General features: G+C 39.0%; 1 protein-coding gene, 1 long non-coding RNA gene and 1 pseudogene across 2 annotated transcripts in view; 1 reads left to right on the forward strand and 2 right to left on the reverse strand.

Moving 5' to 3' along the window:
- Nucleotides 1-2666: 2666 nt before the first annotated feature.
- LOC150019786 (uncharacterized) lies at nt 2667-9388 on the reverse strand. The gene is made up of 3 exons (XR_016509085.1): nt 9290-9388; nt 4076-4121; nt 2667-2926 (listed from the first exon to the last, which is right to left on the reverse strand). It is a non-coding gene; the product is annotated as an uncharacterized LOC150019786 (long non-coding RNA).
- LOC150019787 (lysine-specific demethylase RAD23B pseudogene) lies at nt 4767-6839 on the forward strand (annotated as a pseudogene).
- A 1459-nt stretch (nt 9389-10847) lies between the features above and the next one.
- LOC150019788 (ankyrin repeat domain-containing protein 26-like) overlaps nt 10848-26050 on the reverse strand; it is a 74430-nt gene continuing 59227 nt past the window's right edge. The window contains exons 15-18 of the mRNA XM_090267371.1: nt 25596-25748; nt 12970-13257; nt 12330-12439; nt 10848-11121 (exon numbers count right to left, since the gene is read on the reverse strand). Coding sequence (XP_090123497.1) covers nt 10848-11121; nt 12330-12439; nt 12970-13257; nt 25596-25748 — 825 coding nt within the window. The remainder of the gene's footprint in view (nt 11122-12329; nt 12440-12969; nt 13258-25595; nt 25749-26050) is intronic.

Genomic DNA, 26050 nt, shown 5'->3' on the forward strand with positions numbered 1-26050 from the left:
GGGGAACGGATCAAGGTTCCAGTGGGAGAACTAAGCGATGAGGAGATAGCAAACCTAACAGATGAGGAGATAGACAACCTAACAAATGCAGAATTCAAAACACTGGTGATAAAAGATGCTCACGGGCTTGACAGCTATGCTTGAGTACGGCAAACGCATAAGAGAAGAAGTGAAGGCTATGCTAAGTGAAATGAAGGAAAATCCACACATAACCAATGGTGAAGGGAAGGAAACTGGGGTTCAAATCCATGATTCGGAACATAAGGAAGAAAAACACAGTCAACCAGTGCAGAATGAGGAAGCAAGAATTGAAAAAAATGAGGAAAACTTCGCAAATTTTGCGAAGGAGATGGACATACAGGTCCGGGAAGCACAGAGGGTCCTGAGCGAGTTGGACCCAGAGGGGACCACACCAGGACGCATCATGACTGAGATGCGAAAGGTGAAAGATAAAGACAGTCCTAGGGGCAACAAGAGAGAGGCAGAGAGTTGCTCACAGGGGGGTGCCTATAGGACTATCAGCTGATTTCTCAGAGGACATTTTGCAAGCAGGAAGGGATTGGCAAGCAGTATTCAATGTGATGAAAGGCAACCTGCAACCAGGATTACTCTATCCAGCAAAGCTATCATTTGGAATGGAAGGGCAGATGCAGTGCTTCCTAGACAAGATAAAGCTAAAGGAGTTCATCATCACCAAGCCATTATTATATGAAATGTCAAAGGGACTTAAGAAAAAGAAGATCGTATAGGTGGTGACAAATATATCAATTTGCTCTTTAGCTATATTAAATTCAATTTTGCATAAAAAAAAGAAAAAGATCAAAACTTATGAACACTAAAATGACAACAAACTCACAACTATCAACACCTGAATCTAAAAAAGAAAAACAAAATCCAACTAAGCAAAGCAGAATAGGAACAGAATCATGGGTATGGGGATCATTTGGAAGGTTATAAGCTGGGAAGGGGGAGGGAGGAAAATGGGGAAATGGTGCAGGGATTAAGAAGCAGAATTGGTACAAAATAGACAGGGGAAGTTAAGAATAATATAGAAAAGGTGAAGCCAAAGAACTTATATGCACGACCCATGGACATGAACTAAGGGGGAGTGGGATTACTGGAGGGAAGGGGCGTACTGGGCAGAGGGGAGCAAAGGCAGAAAAAAATTGGAACTACTGTAACAACATAATCAATAAAATATACTTAAAAAATAATCCCGTGATACAGTGAGGCCGCGATAAGTGAACCGGGATACAGAGAAGGACTACTGTATTGGTATGAGGCTGGGCTGCCAGCCACACCCACTCTCTTTCCTCACTAGCTAAACAGGTGGACAGAATGACAAAGAGATCTTGCCAGGTAATAGGAGACAGTGAGATATTTAAATTCCTTAATGAAATGGGTTGGGTCAGTATAGTAAGAACCAAGGCGTTGTTCTACTTGAGAGAGGTCGGAGAGGGAAAAAGCAATGTGAAGCCGAATGGGTCCCTGGAGCTCAGCAAGCTGTCTAAGACAGAGGACAGGATGAGGCTGAGAAATTGTCTCGCGATGTAGTCTGGGGAAAGTGGTGGGTTGGGTTGGCCACCCCCGGGGCATTAGGAGGTGGAGGAGCATAGGGAGGAGAAGAGGAGAGGAGGCAGTCTTCTAGGGCATCTGAAGGGATTTTAGGAGTCAGAGACGGAGTAATGGGATCAATAGGATCAGATGGATGGGTTTTGGGGAGGATAAAGTGAGGAGGATTATTTGGTAAGTGGAACAGGATTGACAGAAGAAGGGGTGGTTGTGTAGGTCAGAAAAGCCTTGAATGGGTCTGGCTCAGTGGATTGAGAGTCGGCCTCCGAACCAAGTGTCGCTGGTTTGATTCCCAGTCAGGGCACATAACTAGGTTGCATGTCAGGTCCCCAGTTGGGGGCGCGAGTGAGAGGCAACCACACAGTGATGTTACTCTCCCTCCTTCTCCTTTCCCCTCTCTAAAAATAAAAAAAATAAACAAACAAACAGATAAATTATTTAAAAAAAAAAAAAAGCTTTGAATGGAGGGAATTTCACTCTACTTGCCCAGGTGGTGACAGTAGTTGTTGAGATCAGTTGATATTCGGGGCCCAAGAGTCCCTTTCTCGGGCCAAACAGACCTGTTGTCTAATTTATATTGAGGCCAGGCAGTATTACAGAAAAATATCAGTCTTTTAGTTTTGAGGTCCATTTAAGGCCTAAGTCCTTGAGGTTTCTCAGTAGTCACTCCAGGGATGGTGTTCCAGGGACGGTGTTCCACTAGGGCTTGGATTGGCCTGAATGTGAGAAGGGTGAGGAGTAAGGCCTGTCTCCCAGCTTGAGGGCCTCTCAGCGGGTGTACTGCCCTGTGATCCATCAGAGCAGTGACAGAGGAAGAGGAGAAAGGAGAGGGGTGTACCTCGGTCCTCTTATCCCTCAAGGGTCCAGAACCTGGTAGCGCCTCTCACCCAGCACTGGGATTTCGGAGTGATGTGCAGTGACAACAGGAGCAGAGAGAGGGCTGGAAGTGTGGGGAGAAGGCAAACTCCTTACCCTGGTAGAGATCAGCCAGTGTGGATGCAGGGACAAGGCAAATGGGTGTCCCTGAACACATCTCATTCTAGGTTTCAGCCAAAATGTTAGGCTTGTGCGAAGAAGACGGTAGGAGACATGTAAACCAACTCAAAGCCTTTATTGGGGAGGTCTGAGCAGGCTTGGCTGAGTCTGGAGTGACTGCAGCCACATAGTATGTGTTTAGTGGAAAATAATTAGAATATTATGTAAATAGTCCAGTAAATAATTATCTTTCAGATCATATATTTTTTCTTTAAAATTTGTGTATATTCTTGGGATGTTTTCAGAAGTAGATTTTCATATGTATCTGCCTGACCTATAGGATAAGCTGTGTAGGCTTCAGATTCAAATTCCGCAGCACCTGGAAAAAGAATTAAAGGATTATATTCTTTATCTAAAATACAAATAAGTGTTAAGAAGAATGAAAACATTTATATATGACTACAATACACACACAAGATTACTATGAAATATAATTTGTCCATGGTTGCCGACTGTATTCATTGCTATTGTGGCTAAGTATCAGAGCTTCTGGTTTTTTTGTTCTTCATTCATTTAATCAACAACCATGCACTGAGTATGACAAGCACTGGAGTTACAAGGTGGAGATGACACAGTCCACCCCTGAACAATCATATATTATAAACTCAAAAGACAGATGAATGTGCAATTTCCACTCAGAGTCATATATAAGATGACAAATATTAAGGGCACTACTGGAGCACACAGAAGGGACATCCAAGTTTTGTGTCAATATTGTCAGCTATTTGATGAAGGTGATATATATATATATATGTAAGTGGGTAGCTGAAGAATTAGGAAAGAGTGTGCCAGAGAAACAAATGAAGCAGATGCCCAGGCTATAGGTGAGGGAGAACACTTGTGGAATTAGAAATAGTCTAGTTTGGCTAGATGCTAGAGCAAAGGGGCAGAGTAGGGTAAGTGGTATTTTGAAATAAGTCTGAATTATTTGGCAAGAACTAAATGGATTTCTGTGTTTTTATTCCATGCAAAGGAATCTGGAGTTTTTCCTGAGGGTCAAGGGTAAACCAATGACAAAGTCGATGACTGGAGATTTAAATGTTGCCCCTCAGCGACAGCTATATGAACTGTAACTGCTTGACTAAGCATTACTAGATGAGTCAGGTTATTGGGCCTTATATCTCTAGCAAAAACATGAGAGGTGGATGAAGCCCACTTTTCTGACAAGAGGTTCAGTGTGCAGGTTGACAGACCCATAGGCATGGCAGAGGAAAGGAAGGGGACAGCCAGAAACTAAAAGAGATACATGGACTTTTGAGATTTTAAAAAAGCTATGAAATGTGATAAATGAATGCAAATAAGTGTATTCTTCCTTGTGAATGTTTATGCTTTCACATTTTTCAATCCCTATGTATAAGAAAATACTTAATACAGTATGGGTTACTCAAACATGTAAATGGATGCCATTTGCTATTTATTTCAGAAATCAATAATATCAAAATTTAATTAATAAAATATGGCAACATACCTTCTTCTAGTTCTCTAGTTAGAATTTTTTCGAACTCCTGCCGCATCTGAAATAAGTCAAGTATAATTTATAACAATGAAGTTAAACAAGAGACATTATTATAAGAATGACATACAGCTTATGAAATGTGAGCTTTAAATAATTTTATTTAATTTCTATCTACTTTTAAAAGGTTTCATTTATTTATTTTTAGACAAAGGGGAAGGGAGGAAGAGAAACATCAATGTGAGAGAGAAACATCAATCAAGTGCCTCTCACACGCACCCTGACCAGGGATGGAACCCACAACCCAGGCATGTGCCTGAACTGGAAATTCAACCAGTGAACTTTCAGTTTGTGAGACGACACCCAACCAGCTGAGCCAGGGCTAAATAATAATTTTAGAGACTAGCCCTAACTTGGGGATTGCGTAAATAAATAAATAAACAATCACATAAGTAAAATCAATTCCCACTAACTTTTATGAATATGTAAATGCTACTTAGATTAATCTGATAAAAGGTACAGTTGATATTGGTCTATTGAGTAAACATGACTTTAGGAAAGTGATGTTTGATCCCATTGGTACAACAAAGTTTAAACAGGTGAAGTCATATTTTACAAGGAATGCATTATTTTGCAATTGTTAGGAAAACTGCCCTTTGTAAAAGTTTAATCAGGGACTCTGCTCAAGATGGCAATATAGACAGACCCCGCCCAGCGGCCAGCACCCGGAGCAGGCCCGGCAGCGGAGCGGCGCGGCGGCACCATGCAGGTCACCCTGAAGACTCTGCAGCAGCAGACCTTTAAGATCGACATCGACCCTGACGAGACGGTGAAAGCACTGAAAGAGAAGATTGAATCCGAAAAGGGGAAAGATGCCTTTCCTGTAGCGGGTCAGAAATTAATTTATGCAGGCAAAATCCTCAATGATGATACTGCTCTAAAAGAATATAAAATCGATGAGAAAAACTTTGTGGTGGTTATGGTGACAAAACCCAAAGCAGTGTCAACACCAACACCAACAACAACTCAGCAATCAAATCCTGCCACCACTACCACAATTAGTTCTTCCACAGCACCAGCTGTGGCTCAGGCCCCAACCCCCGCCCCCGCTTTGGCTCCCACTCCCACACCTGCATCTATCACTCCAGCATCAACGACAGCATCTTCTGAACCTGCACCTGCTAGTGTGACAAAACAGGAGAACCCTGCAGAAAAGTCAGCAGAAACACCAGTGGCTACTAGCCCGACATCAACTGACAGTACATCAGGAGATTCTTCTCGGTCAAACCTTTTTGAAGATGCAACAAGTGCACTTGTGACAGGTCAGTCTTATGAAAATATGGTCACTGAGATCATGTCAATGGGCTATGAACGAGAGCAAGTAATTGCCGCCCTGAGAGCCAGTTTCAACAACCCTGACACAGCAGTGGAGTATCTCTTAATGGGAATTCCTGGAGACAGAGAAAGTCAGGCTGTGGTTGATCCCCCTCCAGCAGCAGGTACTGGGGCTCCTCAGTCCTCAGTGGCTGCAGCTGCAGCGACGACGACAGCAGCAACTACAACAACAAGTTCTGGAGGACATCCCCTTGAATTTTTACGGAATCAACCTCAGTTTCAACAGATGAGACAAATTATTCAACAGAATCCTTCCCTACTTCCAGCATTGCTACAACAAATAGGTCGAGAAAATCCTCAGTTACTACAGCAAATTAGTCAACATCAGGAGCATTTTATTCAGATGTTAAATGAACCAGTTCAAGAAGCTGGTGGTCAAGGAGGAGGGGGTGGAGGTGGCAGTGGAGGAATTGCAGAAGCTGGAAGCGGTCATATGAACTACATTCAAGTAACGCCTCAGGAAAAAGAAGCTATAGAAAGGTTAAAGGCATTAGGATTTCCTGAAGGACTTGTGATACAAGCATATTTTGCTTGTGAGAAGAATGAGAACTTGGCTGCCAATTTTCTTCTACAGCAAAACTTTGATGAAGATTGAAAGGGACTTTTTTTTAATCTCACACTTCACACCAGTGCATTACACTAACTTTGTTCACTGGATTGTCTTGGGATGACTTGGGCTCATATCCACAATACTTGGTATAAGGTAGTAGATTGTTGGGGGTGGGGAGGGAGGGATCTAGGATATAGGGCAGGGATAAATAAAGTGCATGTCTGCTTCAATTAGCAGATGCTGCAGATCCACACAGTATGTAAAATAGACAACCAAAAACCAGCTTTTGCAGGTCTTTATATCTTGTATAAAACAGTAGGTAACTTCCTAGGTTTCACTCTTTAGTGTACTAGATCCAGAAATTTAGTGTAATGCCCTGCTTAATATTTCTTTGACTTAACATTGGTTTCAGAAAGAATCTCTGCTACCTAGAATCTACAGTCTATTTCATGGCAACACTGGATAATGGCTTTATGAAATTGAAAAAAATTTGGGGGACATCTATAAACAGAAATGCCAAATTATTGCTAGTTATTGTTGCTGCTTCAAATAAGTATAAAATTAATGTCAAGAAAGCCCATTCTTTCATGTTAAATACTTGGGGTGGGGGGGGAAGAAGGGGAACCTTTTCTTAAAATGAAAATAATTACTGCTATTTTCAAATCTCTTGATCATTGAATGTGAGACCCTTCTAACATGATTTGAAAAGCTCTACAATTATAGGCAGAGTTATTTTCCTGTTTACATTTTTTGGTTTGTTTTGGGGGAAAATTGGTAGGTGTCTAAATACTGTTTACTTCCTTGTTACAATGCAGTAAAAGTTTTAAAACCTTCGTTGCATGTTTGCTTTTGATGTATCCCTTTGTGAAACTAGCACTTTGGGGCCAATGGAAAAACGCAGCCTTCACTCTCCCTCCTCCCCTCCCTCAGCAGAAACGTGTTTGTCAGCAAGTCGTGAGTTCAAACTGCTGCCTTTTTTAAACCCCACAACATGCTGATTCAGTTTAAAATTAATGCAAATGTTTCAAAACTGGGTTTCTGATATTTGTAAATGTTTTTCTTTATTAGATAAGAATATATGACCATTAAAGTCATTAGGATTATACTGCTTTCAAAAAGAGGTGAACAGAACTAGAATCCTGCATCTTTTATTGCATTGGAAAGACTGATGAATGATGAAATCTTTGGGGCGGGTTGGGAGATGTGTCTGGAAAAGTACTTTGAAAAATATACAATCAAGATATCTTGTGGCATATTAAAAGAAAAACCTCAAAAAAAAAAAAAAAGATGGCAATATAAGTAAATGCAGTACTCACATCCTTCCACCACCACATCAAAATTGCCACTAAACTACAGAACAACCATCATTCAGAACCACCTGAAATATAGCTGAATAAAAGTCCTACAACAAGGGATTTAAAGAAGCAGCCACATTGAGGCTGGCAGGAGGGGCAGAGATGCAGAACGGGCTGGTCCCACACCCATGTATGGTGGATAAATATCGGGAAGGATATCTTGGCTGCAGATATCCTGAGAAGCGAGGTGGGTCCTAGCCCCACACCAGGGCCCCTAGACCAGTGTTCCCGTGCCAAGAAGAAAAGTCCCCATAACTTCTGGCTGTAAAAGTCAGTGGGGATTGAGGCTGAGTGAGATGGAGGGCTTCTGAGTCCCAGGCATTTTTCTTAACTGTCCCACACACAGACTTCCTTGGACTCACTCCCTTTGAGCCCCAGTACTGGGCAGCAGCTTAAGACACAAGAGACACCCAGGGAGGAACTGAATTGCCTGGCATCTGGGTAAGAGCTGGGTGGGGGGCAGTTTTCTGCCAGACAAAAGTGCTAGCAGAGGCCATTGTTCTTTTCTGAGACCCTGACCCACTACAGAGAGGACAGGTGGGCACCATATCTGAGTCTCCATCAATCAGACAGACTCACACCATTTGCCCTGTCCTGGTTATTCCCTGAGACCCCACTCCACCCAACCAGTGGGCCCACCTAAGCTGTTTATAGTGGCTTTTTAAAAAATATGAATGGCCTGTCTTGGCTCATGCTTCAGACTTTCCTAAAATACCTCAAACAAGCAGCAGCTGGCCTCAGTATGCCCTGTACCTATCACTAAGTGGCCTCAACCTAGCACTAGCAGCAGCTGGCCTTGGTTGGCATCTTGTCCTTACCTAAGCACCCTGAAGCCCAGCATAAATAGATGGCTTTTTACAGATTTATTTGTAGCTCATGCCAGTTGGCCCTGGCAGAACACAGGTGGCAGCTGACCCTGAACCTTCCAAGAGGCCCCAGAGCCCGCGCTCCCGTTGGATATATCCAGACCACACTGAAGCAACCATCCGACCACTCAACATGTGAAACACTGAAGGGGCAGACTCAACTGGCACCAGACCCCAATGAAGTAAGTCCTGCGCTGTGGGGTGGGCCGCTGCACAGCTGATCCTCCACAGTGGTTGGTGGTCACAGCCAGTCCTTGCAGCCAATGGGCCTGAGAGTAAATATCTTCCATTGATGTGCCAACACCAATCAAGGCTCAACTATAAAAGGAGGGAGTATAGAGCCCACACAAGTGGCACGCCTGGAGTGCCAAGCTTGTGTGATCAGGGAGGTTGTGTCGCTGGACCCTGCAGAACACCTACTACATAAGGCTACTCTACCAAGCCTGAGAGATGTAGCAGCTCTACCTAATTCATAGAAACAAACATAGGGAGGCTGCCAAAATGAGGAGACAAAGAAACATGTACCAAATGAAGGAACAAAGCAAAACTCCAGAAAAACAACTAAACAAATGAGACAAGAAATCTACTAGACGCAGACTTCAAACACTGGTTATAAGGATGCTCAGTGAACATAGTGAGAACTTCAATAGCATAAAAAAGGACATGGAAATCATAAAAAAGAACCAGACTGAAATGAAGAATAATTTGCAGAGAGTTGACTCAACAGGACAGTGGATGAAGCTGAGAATCAAATCAGCAAAAGATACCCAATCAGAACAGCAAATGAAAAAATAATCCAAACAAATGAAGATAGTATAAGGAGCCTCTGGGACAACTTTAAGCATACAAACATTCACAGCACGGGGTTGCTGGAAGGAGAAGAGACAGAGCAAGAAATTGAAAACCTATTTGAAAAATGACAGAGACTTCCAAAACTTGGTGAAGGAAATGGACATACAGTCCAAGAAGCACAGAGTCCCAAATAAGATAAACCCAAAGAGACCAACACCAACGGTTAAAGACAAAAAGAGAATCTTAAAACCAGCAAGAGAAAAGTAGTTACCTATAAAGGAGTTCCCATAATACTGTCAGCTGATTTATCAACAGAAACTTTTCAGGCCAGAAGGGATTGGCAAGAAATATTCAAAGTGATGAAAAGCAAGGACCTATAACACATGTGAAATGTGCAAGAGTCTTGTTAGATTCAGTGCCAAGGTTTTTATGGCACACTAATCACACAGGCATCTTCCCCATAGCATGTGCCAAAATACAAGATTCCCAGAAGGAAAGGAAGTGTTCAGCATGAACCCCCCTGTTTGTACAAACAGTTTGGGTATAGTGAACCATTCTTATCAGTTAGGGAATGGTGGGAACCCTCCCCAGATTCAGGTTTCCAGACACCAACCAAGGCCAGATATTGAAGCAGGACTTTCTAAGGATAGCAGCCTTAGGCCTGCTGTATGAAATTGTTCTGCACAGCAGCTATAGCCCTGACTTAATTTCTGGTGTTGTCTTAAAATTTATTTAACACAGATTTAAAGAACACAGATTGAGGAACTATTATGTCATGCACTGTGTTAGGAATACAAACACTGACAAACACTTGAACATAAAAAAACTGTAAACCAGAGAAATCTCATCTGTTATGAAATTGTCTGAAATAAATTTTTAAGTTTTCAGTTCTAAGAAGAAGATCTAATGAATATCCGTTCAATGATATCTGTATTTTATAATATCATTAAATAACACAATTGAAAGAAATTATAAATAACTTCTGAGGTATTGGACAAACATTAACTAAAATGTGAAAAGTCAAGGTAAAAATTAGCAAAACAGATATGGAGTAATCTACAGTACAATGGAATCAAGTGGGCAATGCTAAACTTCATGTAATGGTAAGAGAGGCAACAAATTAAATATCATGAAAGATGAGAAAATATGCTTCAATAACCAGTGCAACTAAAGTCACAGACTTAGGTGATATGTTATTATAATTATTGTCTTTAAAGTTAGAATAACAATGCTGGGTAAGAAATTCACAGTATAAACAGTCCAAAATGTTAAATAAAGCTTGTATAAATAAAAATAGCAATTAAGAATATTCTCTCACATAAGATGACCAAAATTTTAACTTAAAAATAGAAATTAATCCATTTAGTGTTACAAGATTATTTAATTCATAAAAAGGATTTATCTCAGTTTCATTTAAACAATAAATATCCAATATGCTTAAGTACTTGGATATCAATCATTCACTTAAGCGTGGAAAAATCAGGGTGCAGCAAAATTTTTAAATTGTTATGAAGCGTCACCAAACTAAAACCCATTACAAAGTAAACCAAAGCATCTCCCAGTATACCATAAGTTATTAGGCAGTAATATTTAGTTTCTAAAATTGAAATTATATGTAGCTTTAAAAAAATTTTTAAATGTGTCAGTTTAGCTACATTTGTTGAGTAAAGTTAATGATAGGCATCTCTTTAAAATGAGAGATCTGGGGACTTAAAAACGATTGTAGAATTTATGTCTCCTTTCTATATTAGCACAAATAATTAAGGCCTTTACTCAGTGTGCATTAGTCAATTAAACAACTTGGAATTTCACCAAATTAAACACTAAAATTATATCAGAAATCTGAAGCCCAAGGGAAAAAAGATACTATAACTAAGCTTGGCCAAGTAAGTCTCCATGCTATTATTTGAAGTCCGCGGCCTTAAAGTAGGAATCAAGTTTTCTTTTGGAGTATAATTTCCATAGAGTACAGAACTATTACTAAGATTTCCAACACAAGGCATCTCCAGGACTAGCCTTGTATTAGGAGTGTTGAGTAAAAATCTGTTCCGTACTTTCTGCAGGAGAAGTTCAGTGTTGACTTCAGCTAGCCTCTCGTTAGTCCTGTGAAGATTGTAAAAATAAATGCTTAGTATTTCATTTTTCCCTAAGTGACTTGCATTTTTTAAAGTTGCTGCAGTAGTAAATGGAATTTCCCATTAAACAGCATTTTAACACTGAAAATGTGTAGGAGTAGACCTACTATATACAAGTTTAAGTCCTAAATTGTTCTAAAGAAGTACATATGCTTGAGGGGGGGACTGTGGGGGTTCCCGACGAATGAGTAATCCAAAGCAGGGAGGGGAGAGAAATGGCTATCAGTGATGTACGAGGCTTAACAGGTAATACTTGCTGCCTTCTGGAAGGGCTGTACTTACAAGATTCTTGAGGATTACCTTGGACATATTTAGTAAACAAGTTTAGAGACTTAAAAAAATCCTTCATAGACATTGTCAAGCGTTTGCTTTCACCACCCTTGTGCAAATCACTCATTACCTTGGAGATTTTAACCACTTGGCACTGAGGCATGATTTAGAGCAACAACCTCTAAGGGAGAACAAGGTAGCCTAGTTGGTGATCAGAATGAACCAGAACAGCTCCAGAGGCAATTATAACGTTGTTACCAAGGCACTGGAGGGGAATCTGCCCTTTCTGTCTTTCACGCCCCCCTCAGACAGACCACCTTACTATTTTTAGCCACTTTGTCAATGATGCTGCCCTTCACCCCGATATTAATCTTTCCCTATTTAACATGTATGCCTTTATGTAGAGTACAAAAACTATAAAGGATAGTTAGTCTCAAGCCGCCCTCTAGTGATAATAACAAAGATCACAATCAAGAAAATAAATTTGCCAAACATCAGAATGTGCCCAGTATTGAACCTTTTGGGTTTAAGTTGTTTTCTTTCAAAAAATAGTTAAACTCATTAACATTTCTATTTAGGGAAATTGCAACAAGCAATTTTATAATAATATCACTGTCTAAATTATAAAGCTTCAAAAACACCTAGCTTAAAGACTAGTAGATCAGGTTAACTATATGAAAACGGGGGGAAAAAGCCATGTAAAATTTAAAATGGGGGAAGAGATGCAAACTGTTCTGGAAAAACATTTTAAAGATAAGTTCATTTACTAACATAATTTTCCAAATGACACTACTTAGTGAGCTTCCACTTCCTACTAATCTCATGAACCTGGTTAGATAAAAATTATGCTTTTGAAACTAATTAATGAGGTAAATTTGTTTTCCCTGATTCCATGTTTTGACTTACTTCTTTAGTCCAGATTCTAGAGCTTCATTTCTGAGTTCCAACTGCCTTATTACTGAAGCATTATGAGTCTCTCTTAACTGCCCCCAATGTTCTTGAGATGTTGCTTGTGTCTAAAGCAAATAAGCAGAATATATTTTAAAAATAAGTATAATCTGAATAATTATACTTATTTTCTTTAGTTTTGAGTCAATGATTCAGAGAGCATCTTTAAACATAAAAAAGCTGAAGTTTAAAATATTTGTTAACAATGTCACAACTAAATTATAATTATAAAGTTACATCTTTTATTAGTACTCTTGCATTCTGATAATTCAAAGAATAGCAGAATCAATGTAAAATTTTAAGAATTGCATAACAATAATGGTATAATTTTAAAATTTTAATTTATTTTTTATTCCTAATATTCTTGTTTTATATCAACTGGTCTTTAAAATAAAATTATCCTCTAGTAAGAATTATTTTGAAAGAGCAATTTAGTAATAACAATGATAGAAATTGAAATACTGAAAGGGAGAAACATTCTACCTTCCTTCCTTAAATTTACAAAACAAATTGCTATTAAAAGAAGGAAACATACAATGTCTATTTCCAAAACGTAATCTGCAGTGAAATGAATTACTTTAAATATCAAGAAATTAACCTGTAAATATAGATAGACTTCTTTAAATTTTTCTTCTATATCCTGTCTTAGTCTTTCTTCAATCTTCTGTTTATACTGTGCTATTTCACTGTTTTCTACCATATGCATTTCCATATGTCTTTTGAAGTTTATTTCTTGTTTCCACTTCATTTTTTCATCCTTTAGTTTTTCATATTCTTTTTGCATTTCTTTCAGAGATAATAACTCCTGTTGAAGAAGTTTATTTTTTTCATCCAGACATAGATATCTTAAAGATGCAGTTTCCAGTTCTGCTGTAAGGTGATCATTCTGCATGAATAAAATAATAGAGTTTGGTTATGAAGGTGTAGACTGAGAACAGTCTAACTCAACACAAGTATCAAATTTTGAAACAAATTCAGTTGCAATAAAGTTATTGGTACTGTAGTAGAGACTTATAATGTGAAATTTTTAATTACTCAGAATAAAAAACAAAGTTAAAAAGACCAGAAGTCACAACAAAATATATTTAATGTTATTGTCTTTGTCACAGAATGTCTGCATTTCATTTTATACTTTTTTTCCTATGACTGTTTTCATGTCTTCCTCCACAAAATTACCGTGAGTCACCTCTTAGTAGAAAGTCTATTACCTCTTCCCCAATACGAATTCTCCATAATTTTTAAAGGAGTTTTAGGGATAGCATATTGAGTTATTTAGGCCTAACTCAATAAATGCCTCCCAAAATAAGACTTAAAAAATAATAGTGTAATTAATGAATCTTATATAATTTTTTTATTTTAATTTTTAAAATATCTTTTATTGATTATACTGTTACAGTAGTCCCAATTTGTTTTCCCTTTGCTCCCCTCCAACCAGCGACACCCCCAACCTCCAGTTGTCCCCCTCTTTTAGTCCGTGTCCATTGGTTATGCATACAGTTCTTCTCAACATCTTTCTGTCTATTCCATTCCCTCCTATGCTTCTTAATTCCTGTACTATCTCCCTCCCTTTCCTCCTTCCCCCTCCCTGCTGACCTCCCCCCAGTATGTTCCCCATACCTATAGTTTTCTTTCCACTCAATTCATTGTCTATTTAGTTTGCCTTTGTTTCGATTCCCTAGCTTCTGTTGTTGGTTGTTGTGATGCAGTTTTCATTTTAATGTTCATAATTTTGATCCTCCTTCTTCTAAACCAGTCCCTTTAACATCTCATATAATAGTGGTTTGGATCTAATGAACTCCTTCAGTTTTACTTTGTCCTGGAAGCATTTTCTCTGCCCTTCTATTCTGAATGACAGTTTCACTGGATAGAGTATTCGTAGCTGTAGGTTTTGGATTTTCATTACTTTGAATATTTCTTGCCAGAGCCTTCTTGCCTGCAGGGTCTCCTTTGAGAAATCAGCTGATAGTCTAATTGGGACCCCTTTGTACATAATTCTTTTCTTCTCTCTTGCTGCTTTTAAGATTTTCTCTTTCTCTTTAATTTTTGACTATTTGATTTTAATGTGTCTTAGAGTGGCTCTCCCTGGGTCCAGTTTTTATGCAACTCTCTGTGCTTCCTGGACCTGTAAGTGTATTTCCTTCCCCAAGTTTGGGAAGTTCTGCTTCATTATTTTTTCACATAATTTTTCCATTTCTAGTTCTTCTTCTTCACCCTCTGGCAATCCTATTATTCAAATGTTTGTTCGCTTATAGCGGTCCCAGAGGTTTCTGAGCCTCTCCTCGTGTTCATCCCTTTTGTTTCCTCTTTCTGCACTGGTTGACTCTGTTCCTTCCCTTTGTTCCGATTCGTTGATTTGATCTCTGGTATTCATTTCCTCACCACTTGTTTTGTATGTTTTCGTTCGTTTCAGTGTGACTAGCTTTCATTCCTTCCCTGTCTTGTTCCAATTCTTTTGTTAATTCTGTAAGCCACCTTATGACTATAGCTCTGAACTGAGCCTCAGAAAGATTTCTTATTTGCTCATCGGTTAGGTCCCTCATCTGCTGCCTGGTGAGCTGCGTCACCGGGATTTCAGTCATGGTCTATTTCATCTTGTCAGTTTTCTGTTTACCTTTGTTTCCTGGGCGGGCTGTAGGGGGCGGCACCATGTGCACTCGTCACTACCTGGCGACCAGCGACCTTTTTCACCACTCTGTGGCGCTTTGTGTGGGGGCAGGGGTCCAAGATGGATTCCTGCCATTACTTTCCGCTGAGAGACCAGGAGCCTCCTTCCCTATGGTCTCATCATCCAAGGCAATGAGAGGTCTGCCTTCCCCAGCATTGGAATTGCGAGCTGCTGGGTCTCAACTGCAGCCGGGATTGCTCCCCTGGTGTTTCTCGCAGTCCCGCTGCTACCATGGACAGCACGCCCAAGCTTTCCATCCCGATTCAGGTTTCGCCCTTCCTACCCACCCAGACGAGCACCGCTGGTTTATAACTTCATACGTTGGGCTTCTATGTAGTTTTATTTTCTAGAATTTCTGGTTATTTTTGGTTTTGAGGTAGTTGTATTCCTACTTAGTGGTAGAGGGAGACAGAGCATGTCAGTCTAAGCCTCCATCTTGGCCGGAAGTCTATTTTTCTAATTAATGAATCTTATATAGATTCTAATACCATGAGCTTTAAATGAACTACAAATGTTTGATGCTAATTTGAATTGCATTCCAAGAAGAAAGGATTCCCAGGGTTAAAGAGAAATCAAAGCTTCCACTATAAATGTTTAGTGAGATGAGCTATACATTTTTTAAATCAACCACAAAAGGCTTAATTCAGTAGTGCTGTCTTGCAATTCTTTGTTACTTCCCACAAAGAGAATATACTAAACAACAAAAACTCCCTGGAAATTCTGTCATACTGAGTTGAGAAATACTGAGTTGGCCAAAAAGTCCGTTTAGTTTTTCCAGTAAAATAAAAGACATACAAGTATTTTTCATTTTAACCAATATCTTTATTGATTTGGAAATTTTGAGTATGTTGGCTGTCTCCCGTGGGGTATAACGTTCATTGTTCTCAGTTAACGTCTCGTTTGATAGCTATCAATTTCAACTGGTCTACCTGACCACGGAGTATTAATAGTCCAGCGAGATATCTCCAGCACGAAACTTCACACTTTTGACACATTGGATCAGTCATAGCGCCTTCTCCATACCCTACACAAATCTTTTTTTTTTTTTTTTTTTTTTTGCATTTCAGTTCTAATTTTACCCTTCTTGAAATAATAAAGCATAATATGCCAAAAATGTTGTGTATTTTCTTTCATGTTCAATATTAAAATGGCTACACAAAAATTCAATTTTGATCAGCTTTTTAAAAATGTATGCTGATATAGCAGCTATCAAAATACAATCTAACAAAACTGTTTTGAATGAAGTTCAAGACAACTAAGTGCTATTAGAGCCATCTCATGGGAAAGAACAAATGAACCCAATACTACTTTCCTTTATTTGATAAGACAAGGTGAGTGATGCAGAGTTTTTAAAGGATGTCTACAAATTCTTTGGCACTCCTCCCATGAAACAGGTGCTGGCCTTAGTTAAGTAACTATTCCTAGTGAATAGAATATGGTGGAATTGCTGTGTGACTTCTGTGTCTGGGTGATACAGCTTCTATCTGACTTTCTCCAGGGAAGCTCACCCTGAGAGCCCAGCCACATTGTCAGGAATGAAGCCACCCAGGCCACAGAGTCAGTCCTCATATAGGTGTTCCAGCTGGGATTGTTCCAGCTAACGTCCCAGCCGAAAGCCTGCTCCAACTGACAAGCATGTGAATGAACAAGTCCTTAGCTGCTTCTAGTTCCCAGCTTCACATCATCCCAGCTGGATGGCATGTGGAAAAGAAACGAGCCGGCCTCACTGAGCCTGGCCCAACTGCAGATTTGTGAACAAAACAATGCTGTGTTGAGCCACTAGGTTTGGAAGTGGCTTATTAAGCAGCAATAAATAACTAGCACAGACTCTGATATTTAAAACAGAGTGCTGCCACTAAAAAAAGAGAAAAAAAAAAACAACAAAAACCCAGACAAATGTATGAGTGCCTTTGAAACAGGAGGCAGGTGGAACCTGAAATAATGTGAAGACACGTGAAAATGGAAAACAGAAGGGCCTCCCAGAGACGATTAGTGGAGGCCTGATGGCCCCTGAAGAGGCTGACAGCAAGGGATTCCAGGCAAGTGAACAAAAGGACCCTGGAACCTGGACAAAAGGGGACTCCTACTATAAAGGAACTCAAAGTAAAATGGATGTGAAAGATAAGCTTAAGAAAGACTATTAAATATAAAAGAACCAGGACTTACTGGTTTCAAATACCCATTTCTCATAGCTTCTCCCACATGTCCAACTGTCAAGTAATGCTAAAATAAACAAATGGCTTCTAGGCTAAGATAAAATCCAGGGTGCTTCCAGGAAAACATGGTCTGAGGATGAAGCCAAGACTGGAAAACCCTTAAGGCCTCAGAAAGATTAAGATGGTGCCTCCAATTTCTTTAAGGATCTTCAGAATATAAGAATTTTAAAGGCACTGTCTTATAATAGGTCCAGGAAGCCCTAGGTGAAGTTCTTATCTTAAAACAATTTATAAGAGTGGTTTTTCTAATGGCATGAACCTGATAAAATTTACAGGAAACTCAAAGCTTCTGACAGAATTGTAGAAGCAGAAACCCTGCTTGCTAGCTTGGACTAAAGGAGACCAAGACAGGACACAGTAAAGAGGCCTGTGGATCTCAGATGTTCAACAGGGAGCAAGCAGGCTGAGAAAAGAGCTGCAATCCCAGGTCATTTCTAATGAAAAGGGCACAACAAAGAGCTCAGAGGGAGCAGCCAAGGGCCATAGAGAAGCAGTCCATGGTTAGGACTAAGTTTTCCATTCCTCCTTCAGTGAGGAAATAGAGGAAAGTTTGAAATCATTTTAAATCCCACTATTAAAAAAAAAAAAAAAAAAAAGCAGTGTCCTTTGGCACTATTAAATACGTACAATTTCTCCTCTACCTTACTTCAAGCTTGTTTGTATGAAAAGGTAAGAACATCTCATCTTTATGTTACACCACAATGTTTTTCCACAGCACACAAATTAGCTTTAAAATTTTGAAATTTCAGAAGGAGACAGTCCACATTTTGTGTGTGTGTGTGTGTGTGTCTGACTTACTCCCCTTGAAAGCAGCACCACTAAGTAGAGCAAAACCTGCAAAAAAAAAAAAATCCATGATGGTGATGCTTTCACCTATTTTCAAGCTTTTTTTCAAAAACTGAGTATTGGGGTGACATTGGTTCGCAAACCATACAGGTTTCAAGTGTACAATTCAATAAAATATCATCTACACACTGCATTGTGCACCCACGGCTCCAAGCAGTCTCTTTTTGGCCCCATTTTCCCTTCCTTTGCCCACCTCCACCGACCTGCCATCCCCCTTTCCCTCTGACTATCACCACACTGCTATCTTGTCTGTGTTTTATGTACCACTGTATGTTTTATTTTAAATCCCTTCACCTTCTTTCATCCATCCCCTCAACCCCATTCCCCTCTGACAGCTGTCAGTCTGTTCTCTGTAGCTATGCTTCTGTTTCTACTTTGTGACTTTATTTTGTTCATTAGATTCCATGTGAGATCATTCAGTATTTGTATTTCACTGACTGGCTTATTTCACTTAGCATAATAACCTCCAGGTCCATCCATGCTTTTGCAAAAAGGTAAGATCTCCTTCTTCTTAATGGCTGCTTAGTATTCCATTGTGTAAAGGTACTACAGATCTTTTACCCACTCAACTACTGATGAACACATGGGCTGTTTCTAGTTCTTGGCTATTGTAAATAACACTGCTATGAACATAGGAGATTCTTTGGGATTGCTGGGTCAAAGGCAGTTCCACTTTTTGATTTTTTGAGATATTTTCCATACTGCTTTACACAGTGGCAGCACCAGTCTGCATTCCCACCAACAGTATACAAGGGTTCCTTTTTCCCCACATCCTCACCAACACTTGTTGTTTGTTGATTTATTGATGATAGCCATTCTGACCAGTGTACGGTGATATCTCTTTGTGGTTTTAATTTGTGTCTTTCTGACGATTAGTGACATTGAGTGTTTTTTTTCATGTACCTATTGGCCACCTGGAGAAGTGTCAATGCAGGTCCTCTGCTCATTTTTTAATTGGGTTGTCTTTTTTATGTTGAGTTGTATAAATTCATAGTATATTTTGGACATTAATCCCTTATCAAATGGATCATGGGTAAATGCGTTCTTCTATTCAGTGGGTTTTCTTTTCATTTTGTTGATGGTTTCTATTGCTGTGCAAAAGCTTTTTATTTTGATGTAGTCCCATTTGTTTATTTTTTCCATTGTTTCCCTTGTCCAGGAGATATAGCAGCAAAAACACTGCTATAAGAAATGTCTAAATTTTTTTTAATTTTGTTTTATTTTTATTTTAATTAAAAAATTGTAATTGTTTTTCTATTACAGTTGTCCCATTTTTCCTCTCATTGCTTTCCCCTACCCTGCCCACTCCTTCTCCCACAGTCAGTCCCCACAGTCAGTCCATGTCCCTGGGTCATTTATACATGTTCCTTGACTAGACCCTTCCCCTTATGACCCCCCTTCTCTCTTTCCGCCTTCCCCCCTTGTCACTGTTAGTCTGCTCCTTGTTTACATTGTCTCTGGTTCAGTTTTGCTCGTTTGTTTGTGTTGTTCATTAGTTTCCTGTATTAGGTGACATCATATGGTATTTGTCTTTCCTTGCCTGGCTTATTTCGCTTAGCATAATTCTCTCTAGTTCCATCCATGTTGTTGCAAATGGTGGGAGTTCCTTCTTTCTTTCTGCTACACAGTACTCCATTGTGTAAATGTACCAGTTTTTTGATCCACTCATCTACAGATGGGCACTTAGGTTGTTTCCAGCACTTGGCTATTGTAAATAGTGCTGCTATGAACATAGGGATGTATAGGTTCTTTTGAATTGGTGTTTCAGGATTCTTTGCATATAATCCTAGCAGTGGAATCGCTGGTTCAAAAGGCAGTTCCATTTTTAGTTTTTTGAGGCAATTCCATACTGCTTTCCATAGTGGCTGCACCAGTCTGCATTCCCACCAGCAGTGTACCAGGGTTCCCTTTTATCCGCATCCTCGCCAGCACAAGTTGTTTGTTGATTTGTTGGTGACAGTCATTCTGACTGGTGTGAGGTGGTATCTCATTGTGGTTTTTATTTGCAGCTATCTGATGGCTAGTGATGTTGAGCATTCTTTCATATGCCTATGGACCCTCTGTATGTCCTCTTCGGAGAAGTGTTTGTTCAGGTCCTTTGCCCATTTTCTAAATTGGGCTGTCTGTCTTCTTGGTGTGGAGTCCTGTAAGTTCTTTATATATTTTGGAGATCAATCCCTTATCTGAGGTATCACTGGCAAATATGTTTTCTCATACTGTTAGTTAGTTCCCTTTTCATCTTGCTGATGTTTTCTTTTGCTGAGCAGAAAATCTTTAGTTTGATGTAGTCCCACTTGTTTATTCTTTCCTTTATTTCCCTTGCCTTAGGTGATGTATTGGTGAAAATACTGCTGCGTGGGATATCTGAAATTTTCCTGCCTATGTTTTCCTCTAGGACTTTTGTGGTGTTACAGCTTACATTTAAGTCTTTGATCCAACTTGAGTTTATTCTCTTGTATGGTGTAAGTTGGTGGTATAGTTTCATTTTTTTGCATGTCCCTGTCCAGTTCTCCCAGCACCATTTGTTAAAGAGGCACTTTTAACTCCATTTTATGTTCCTTCCCCCTTTGTCAAATATTAGTTGCCATATAGACCTGGGTTTATTTCTGGGCTCTCTATTTTGTTCCATTGATCTATATATCTGTTCTTATGCCAGTACCAGACTGTTTTGATTACGGTGGCCTTGTAGTATAATTTGATGTCAGGTATTGTGATTCCTACTACTGTGTTCTTCTTCCTCAAGATTGCTGTGACTATTCAAGATCTTTTTTGGTTCCTTTTAAATTTTTGCAGTATTTGTTCGAGGTCTGTGAAATATGTCGCTGGTATTTTAATAGGGATTGCACTGAATCTATAAATTGCTTTGGGTAGCACAGACATTTTAATGATGTTGATTCTTCCCATCCATGAACATGGTATTTACTTCCATTTATCTGTATCTTCCTTAATTTCTTTCTTCAGTGTTCTGTAGTTTTCCAAGTATAGGTCTTTTACCTCCTTGGCTAAGTTTATTCCTAGGTATTTTATTTTTCTTGTTGCTATAGTAAATGGGGTTTATTCTTCTCGTTTTTATCTCTGATATTTCATTGTTGGTGTACAGAAATGCCTTTGATTTCTGAATATTGACTTTGTCCCCTGCTACTTTGCCAAATTCACTTATTAGGTTGAGTAGTTTTTTGGTGGGGTCTACAGGGTGTTCTATGTACACTAGGACGTCATCTGGAAATAATGACAGTTTTACTTTCTCTTTTCCAATTTGGATGCCTTTTATTTCTCTTTCTTGTCTGCTGTGGCTAGAACTTCCAACACTATGTTGAATAGGAGTGGAGAGGGTGGACATCTTTGTCTTGTTCCTGACCTCAGGGGAAATGCTTTCAGTTTTTGCCCCTTGAGTATGATGTTGGCTTCAGGTTTCTCGTATATGGCCTTTATTATGTTGAGATATGCTCCCTCTATTCCCACTTTGCTGAGTGTTTTCATCATAAATGGGTGTTGTACTTTATCAAATGCTTTTTCAGCATCTATTGATATGATCATGTGATTTTTGTCTTTCATTTTGTTTATGTGGTGTATTATGCTTATTGATCTGTGAATATTAAACCATCCTTGCATCCCTGGGATGAATCTTACTTGATCATGGTGTATGATCTTTTCAATGTGTTGCTGGACCCTGTTTGCCAATATTTTGTTGAGGATTTTAGCATCCATGTTCATCAACGATATTGGCCTGTAGGTTTCTTTCTTTGCTGTGTCTTGACCTGGTTTTGGAATTAGGGTAATACTGGTTTCATAGAAAGAGTTTAGGAGTCTTCTCTCTTCTTGGATTTTTTGGAAAAGTTTGAGAAGGACAGTAGTTAGTTCTTTTCTAAATGTTTTGTAGATTTCACCTGTGAAGCCATCTGGTCCAGGGCTTTTGTGTGTCGGGAGTTTTTCCATTACTGCTTCAATTTCACTAGTTGTTATCAGTCTGTTCAGGCTTTCTGCTTCTTCTTGATTCAGTTTTGGAAGATTATATGTTTCCAGAAATCTATCCATTTGACCTAGGTTGTCAAATTTCTTGTGATACCGTTGTTTGTACTAATTTCTTACAATCCTTTGTATTTCTGTGGTATTGGTTGTGATTTGTCCTTGAAATGTCTGAAATTCTGCTGCCTATGTTTTCTTCTAGGAATCTTATGGTTTTCTGACTAACATTTAAGTCTTTAATCCATTTTGACTTTATTTTTGTGTATGGTGTATGTTGGTGGTTTAGTTTCATTTTTTTCCCCCACATGTTTCTGTCCAATTTTTCCAACACCATTTATTGAAGAGAGGTAGTGAAATCTATCACTGAGTCTATGAATTATGAGTTAAACACAGTGGAGCAAATGCCTAAGTCAGCAGATCCTGTTACCAGGACTTAATGGAAATGGGAGTGAAGTGAGAGGTGTTGAGTTAGAGACTGAAGGTTTGAGTGGAGAAAAAAAGGAATGAACATTGTCTCTGTAAGATTACTTTCCCGTAATGTCAGGTCAGCAAAACATAAAGTGGCCACAGGCTTTATGAAGAAGCAATAAATCTCCACAAAAGTAGAGTTAAGGACATTCCACTACACTGACTTTTTATTATTACATAAAAAAAAAAAAAACAAAACTGGTAATATGCAAGATGACCAGGAAAGAGTTCTTATAAAATTTGATGCAGTAATAGAATGATGACAGACATATAGACCAATGAATTAAAAGGGAGAATCCAAAAATTAACTCTCACACATATGGCTAAGTGCTTTTCAATAAGGGTGTCAAACAATTAAATAAGACATGAATAGTCTTTTTAACAAATGATACTAGGAAAACTGAATATCCACATGCAAAAGAATAAAATTAGACTGCTACTTCACACCATATATAAAAATTATCTCAAAATGTAAAACCTAAAACTATAAATGTCTGTCAGATCAGTGGATGAAGACTGGCAGGGATAAAAATAAAGGTACAAATCCAGGAAAGAATGTGGAGGCATCACTGACAGAATGTTCATGAAACAACAGAAAGCAAAGAGGGCACCACCATGCTACTCTAGGTAAGAAGACATGTGGTGCTCTGGCTGATGATAGAGTTAGGAAGGAGAAGTGGGTTCCAGCTGGTTGCAGGGAGAGGGATGAGTCTTCCATTTTGATTTGAATATGCAGAGGTTTGACAGGGCCATAGAATACCTTTAATATCTTACAGGTATTTGGAGAATACCTGGCTGGTTTGGCTCAGTGGATTGAGCGTCGGCCTGCGAGCTAAGTGTCGCTGGTTCGATCTTCCAGTCAGGGCACATCAGAGAAGGAAAACTCTGACTCCAAAAAACCTCCACTGCCTTGTGGCATACCTCTTCAGGGGAAAGGCTAAGGGAGTAAACCCCGACAGAAAATCCGGAGCCGGAGTCCCTAAGGCGGTTTGACGTTGTAGTCAATACCGGCAACTCCTGCGGCGCACCTGAAGCCAAGCTGTGTTGACTCCGTCTTTCCCTTGGACCCTTCAAGCTGCGAAGAGAGGGGGGTCTGCTGCATGGGCAACAGCAGACCCTCCATATCACCCTGCCCAGGCTCTGTAGCTTCAGCTTCACTGGAGAGGACACTCCAGCGTCATCGTAAAGATGTCGATTCAACACGGGAGGAGACAGATACCGTGTCACTCCCGAGTTTTACTGCACAGCCATTCTCGGCGGTGCAGATAGACTCTTAAGAAGCTACACCATCGTCTCTCGAGATGGACGGCTGCCGCCGCCGCCGCCGACGACGACGGAATGGCATATCGATATCAGAAAAGCCCTTCCCAGAGCTTTACAGATGGTAAAGTGCTATAAATCTCTAAATCCCAGGTCTGGCTGCATAGTGAAGGAAGGCTGGTTTCTATTTTGTTTGTTTTCTTACATTGGGGATAAAAAAATGCGCTTCTGATCAAATAATTCTCTATTATATTTATATTTAATTGCTTAAAATACATTGAGAATAAAGCTTAATTATATCAATGTCTCCAAGAAGAAAGTAGCGGTGTGATATAAAATAATTTTATCCAAATAGTTAAGCTAAAATATTTTCAATTTAGTCGTATACAAAGATAAGTACCTTCATATCGAATAATACACCCCATAGACAAATTTATACTTAAAAAGACAAGATTATGTCTCATAAAAAGAATTAAAGCAATGTAAAATTAAGGACTGGATTGTTCAGCACAGACAAGATGACAAGTGCTGAAAAGAATGAGGCCAATGAGAGGACAGTCAGAGAAAGCTTCATGGAGAAAGGGAGGTTGGGAGCTGGGTCCGAATAGATGTCGGATTAGGCAAGAGGAATAGCAACTGAAAAGACAAAATGGACAGCATGGGTAAAGGCCGAGAGATGCTGAAATCAGCACGGTTAAAGCCAATGGCAGGTAAATAAAAACATATGTTTACATAATAACTAATGTTCATAGTAGAATTATTAACAGCTAGGAAGTGAAAACAACACAAAGTTTCATGAACTGATGAATGGATAAGTGGTTTAGCCACATAATGAAGTATTGTTCTGCAATAAAAAGAAATACATAAATACTGATGTGCTATCATATGGTTGAACCTTGAAAGTGTGACATTAAGTGAAAGAAGCCAGTCACAAATGCTGCATACTGTGTGATTTCATTTATATGAAGTGTCCAGAATAGGCAAGTCTGTAGAAACAGAAAGTACACTGGTTGTTGCCTGCCTGGTGGTGGGGAAGACAAGAAGCTGGGAGTGACAGCTAGGAGACGTGGAGTTTGATTTTGGAGTGATGAAAATGTTCTATAATTGACTGAGGTGATAGTAAGATGCATAACTCTCTATATATGTCAAAATATATTGCATGTATAATTTAAATGGGCAGATTATATGATATGTGAATTATAGCAATATAATTTTTTTAAAAAGCCAATGGTGGATCTAAATTTAATTTTTAAAATTTTCTCTTGTGGATGTGCATACTATAATGATCTGAATATTTCCATGCTTTTGCAATGTTTCTGAGAGAAAATGAAGGAAATGCCTATTTCAACTGGCTTGTAGAATGATGTTTCCATACAAGTTATTCTGAAGTCTATGAAGTAAATATGGATTCTTTGTCCATTCACAAAAGTGAAGATAAAAAAATTTCTGGAACATTCCGTTACACATTATCCTCCGATTTTATCTGTCAGTTCATCATGATAATGGAGATAGCACTAATAATATTGTATAGTAGAAAATAAAGTCTCTTGAATTTTGTGAAGAATAATGCACAATTCTCGACTTTCCTAAGGATAAATATTATGAGAAAAAACATAAATACAAATGACTGAATAAAGCAACGGTTTAATAAATGTAAGTGCATTATAAAGATAATAAAATTATAATAAATTAATTACAATAAAGATAGAAAGAAAGCTGCCCATGAAAATTAGTATCCTAAAACATATTCTATTACTTAATCAGCTATAGATTAACTGATGGCATGTTAAATTCCATACATACTTGACTTCCGATTTCTTCTAAGTTCTTCTTTAAATCCTGTGTCTCTTCTTCCAAATTCGTACGATAACGTGATGTAACCTCCAGTGAAGCCTCTGACATAGATAGTCTTTTCAGAGTATCAGCCAGTTCTTCTTGAAGTTGTCTCACAGCTGCCTAGTAAGACATTTCTGTTACTGATTTTATAAATCACACTATTAAGTCATGTTAATAATACATAACTTCATATACAGAGTGGGGCAAAATAAGGTTTACAGCTGTGAATATGCAAAACAAAGAGTTTACTCTTGTATTATTTATTAATTACTGTATTATTTTCCACACAAACAACTGTAAACCTACTTTTGCCCCATTCTGTATGTACTTTGTTAGTCATATTATTAACACAAAATATAACCGGGAAAGTATCACCAATATACATCAATTCACCTTCTTTTCCTCAGATGGACACATTCCTG

The sequence above is a fragment of the Furipterus horrens genome, unplaced genomic scaffold, assembly GCF_987537825.1.
Source record: "Furipterus horrens unplaced genomic scaffold, mFurHor1.1.pri manual_scaffold_2, whole genome shotgun sequence".
In the NCBI taxonomy this organism is placed as follows: domain Eukaryota; kingdom Metazoa; phylum Chordata; class Mammalia; order Chiroptera; family Furipteridae; genus Furipterus; species Furipterus horrens.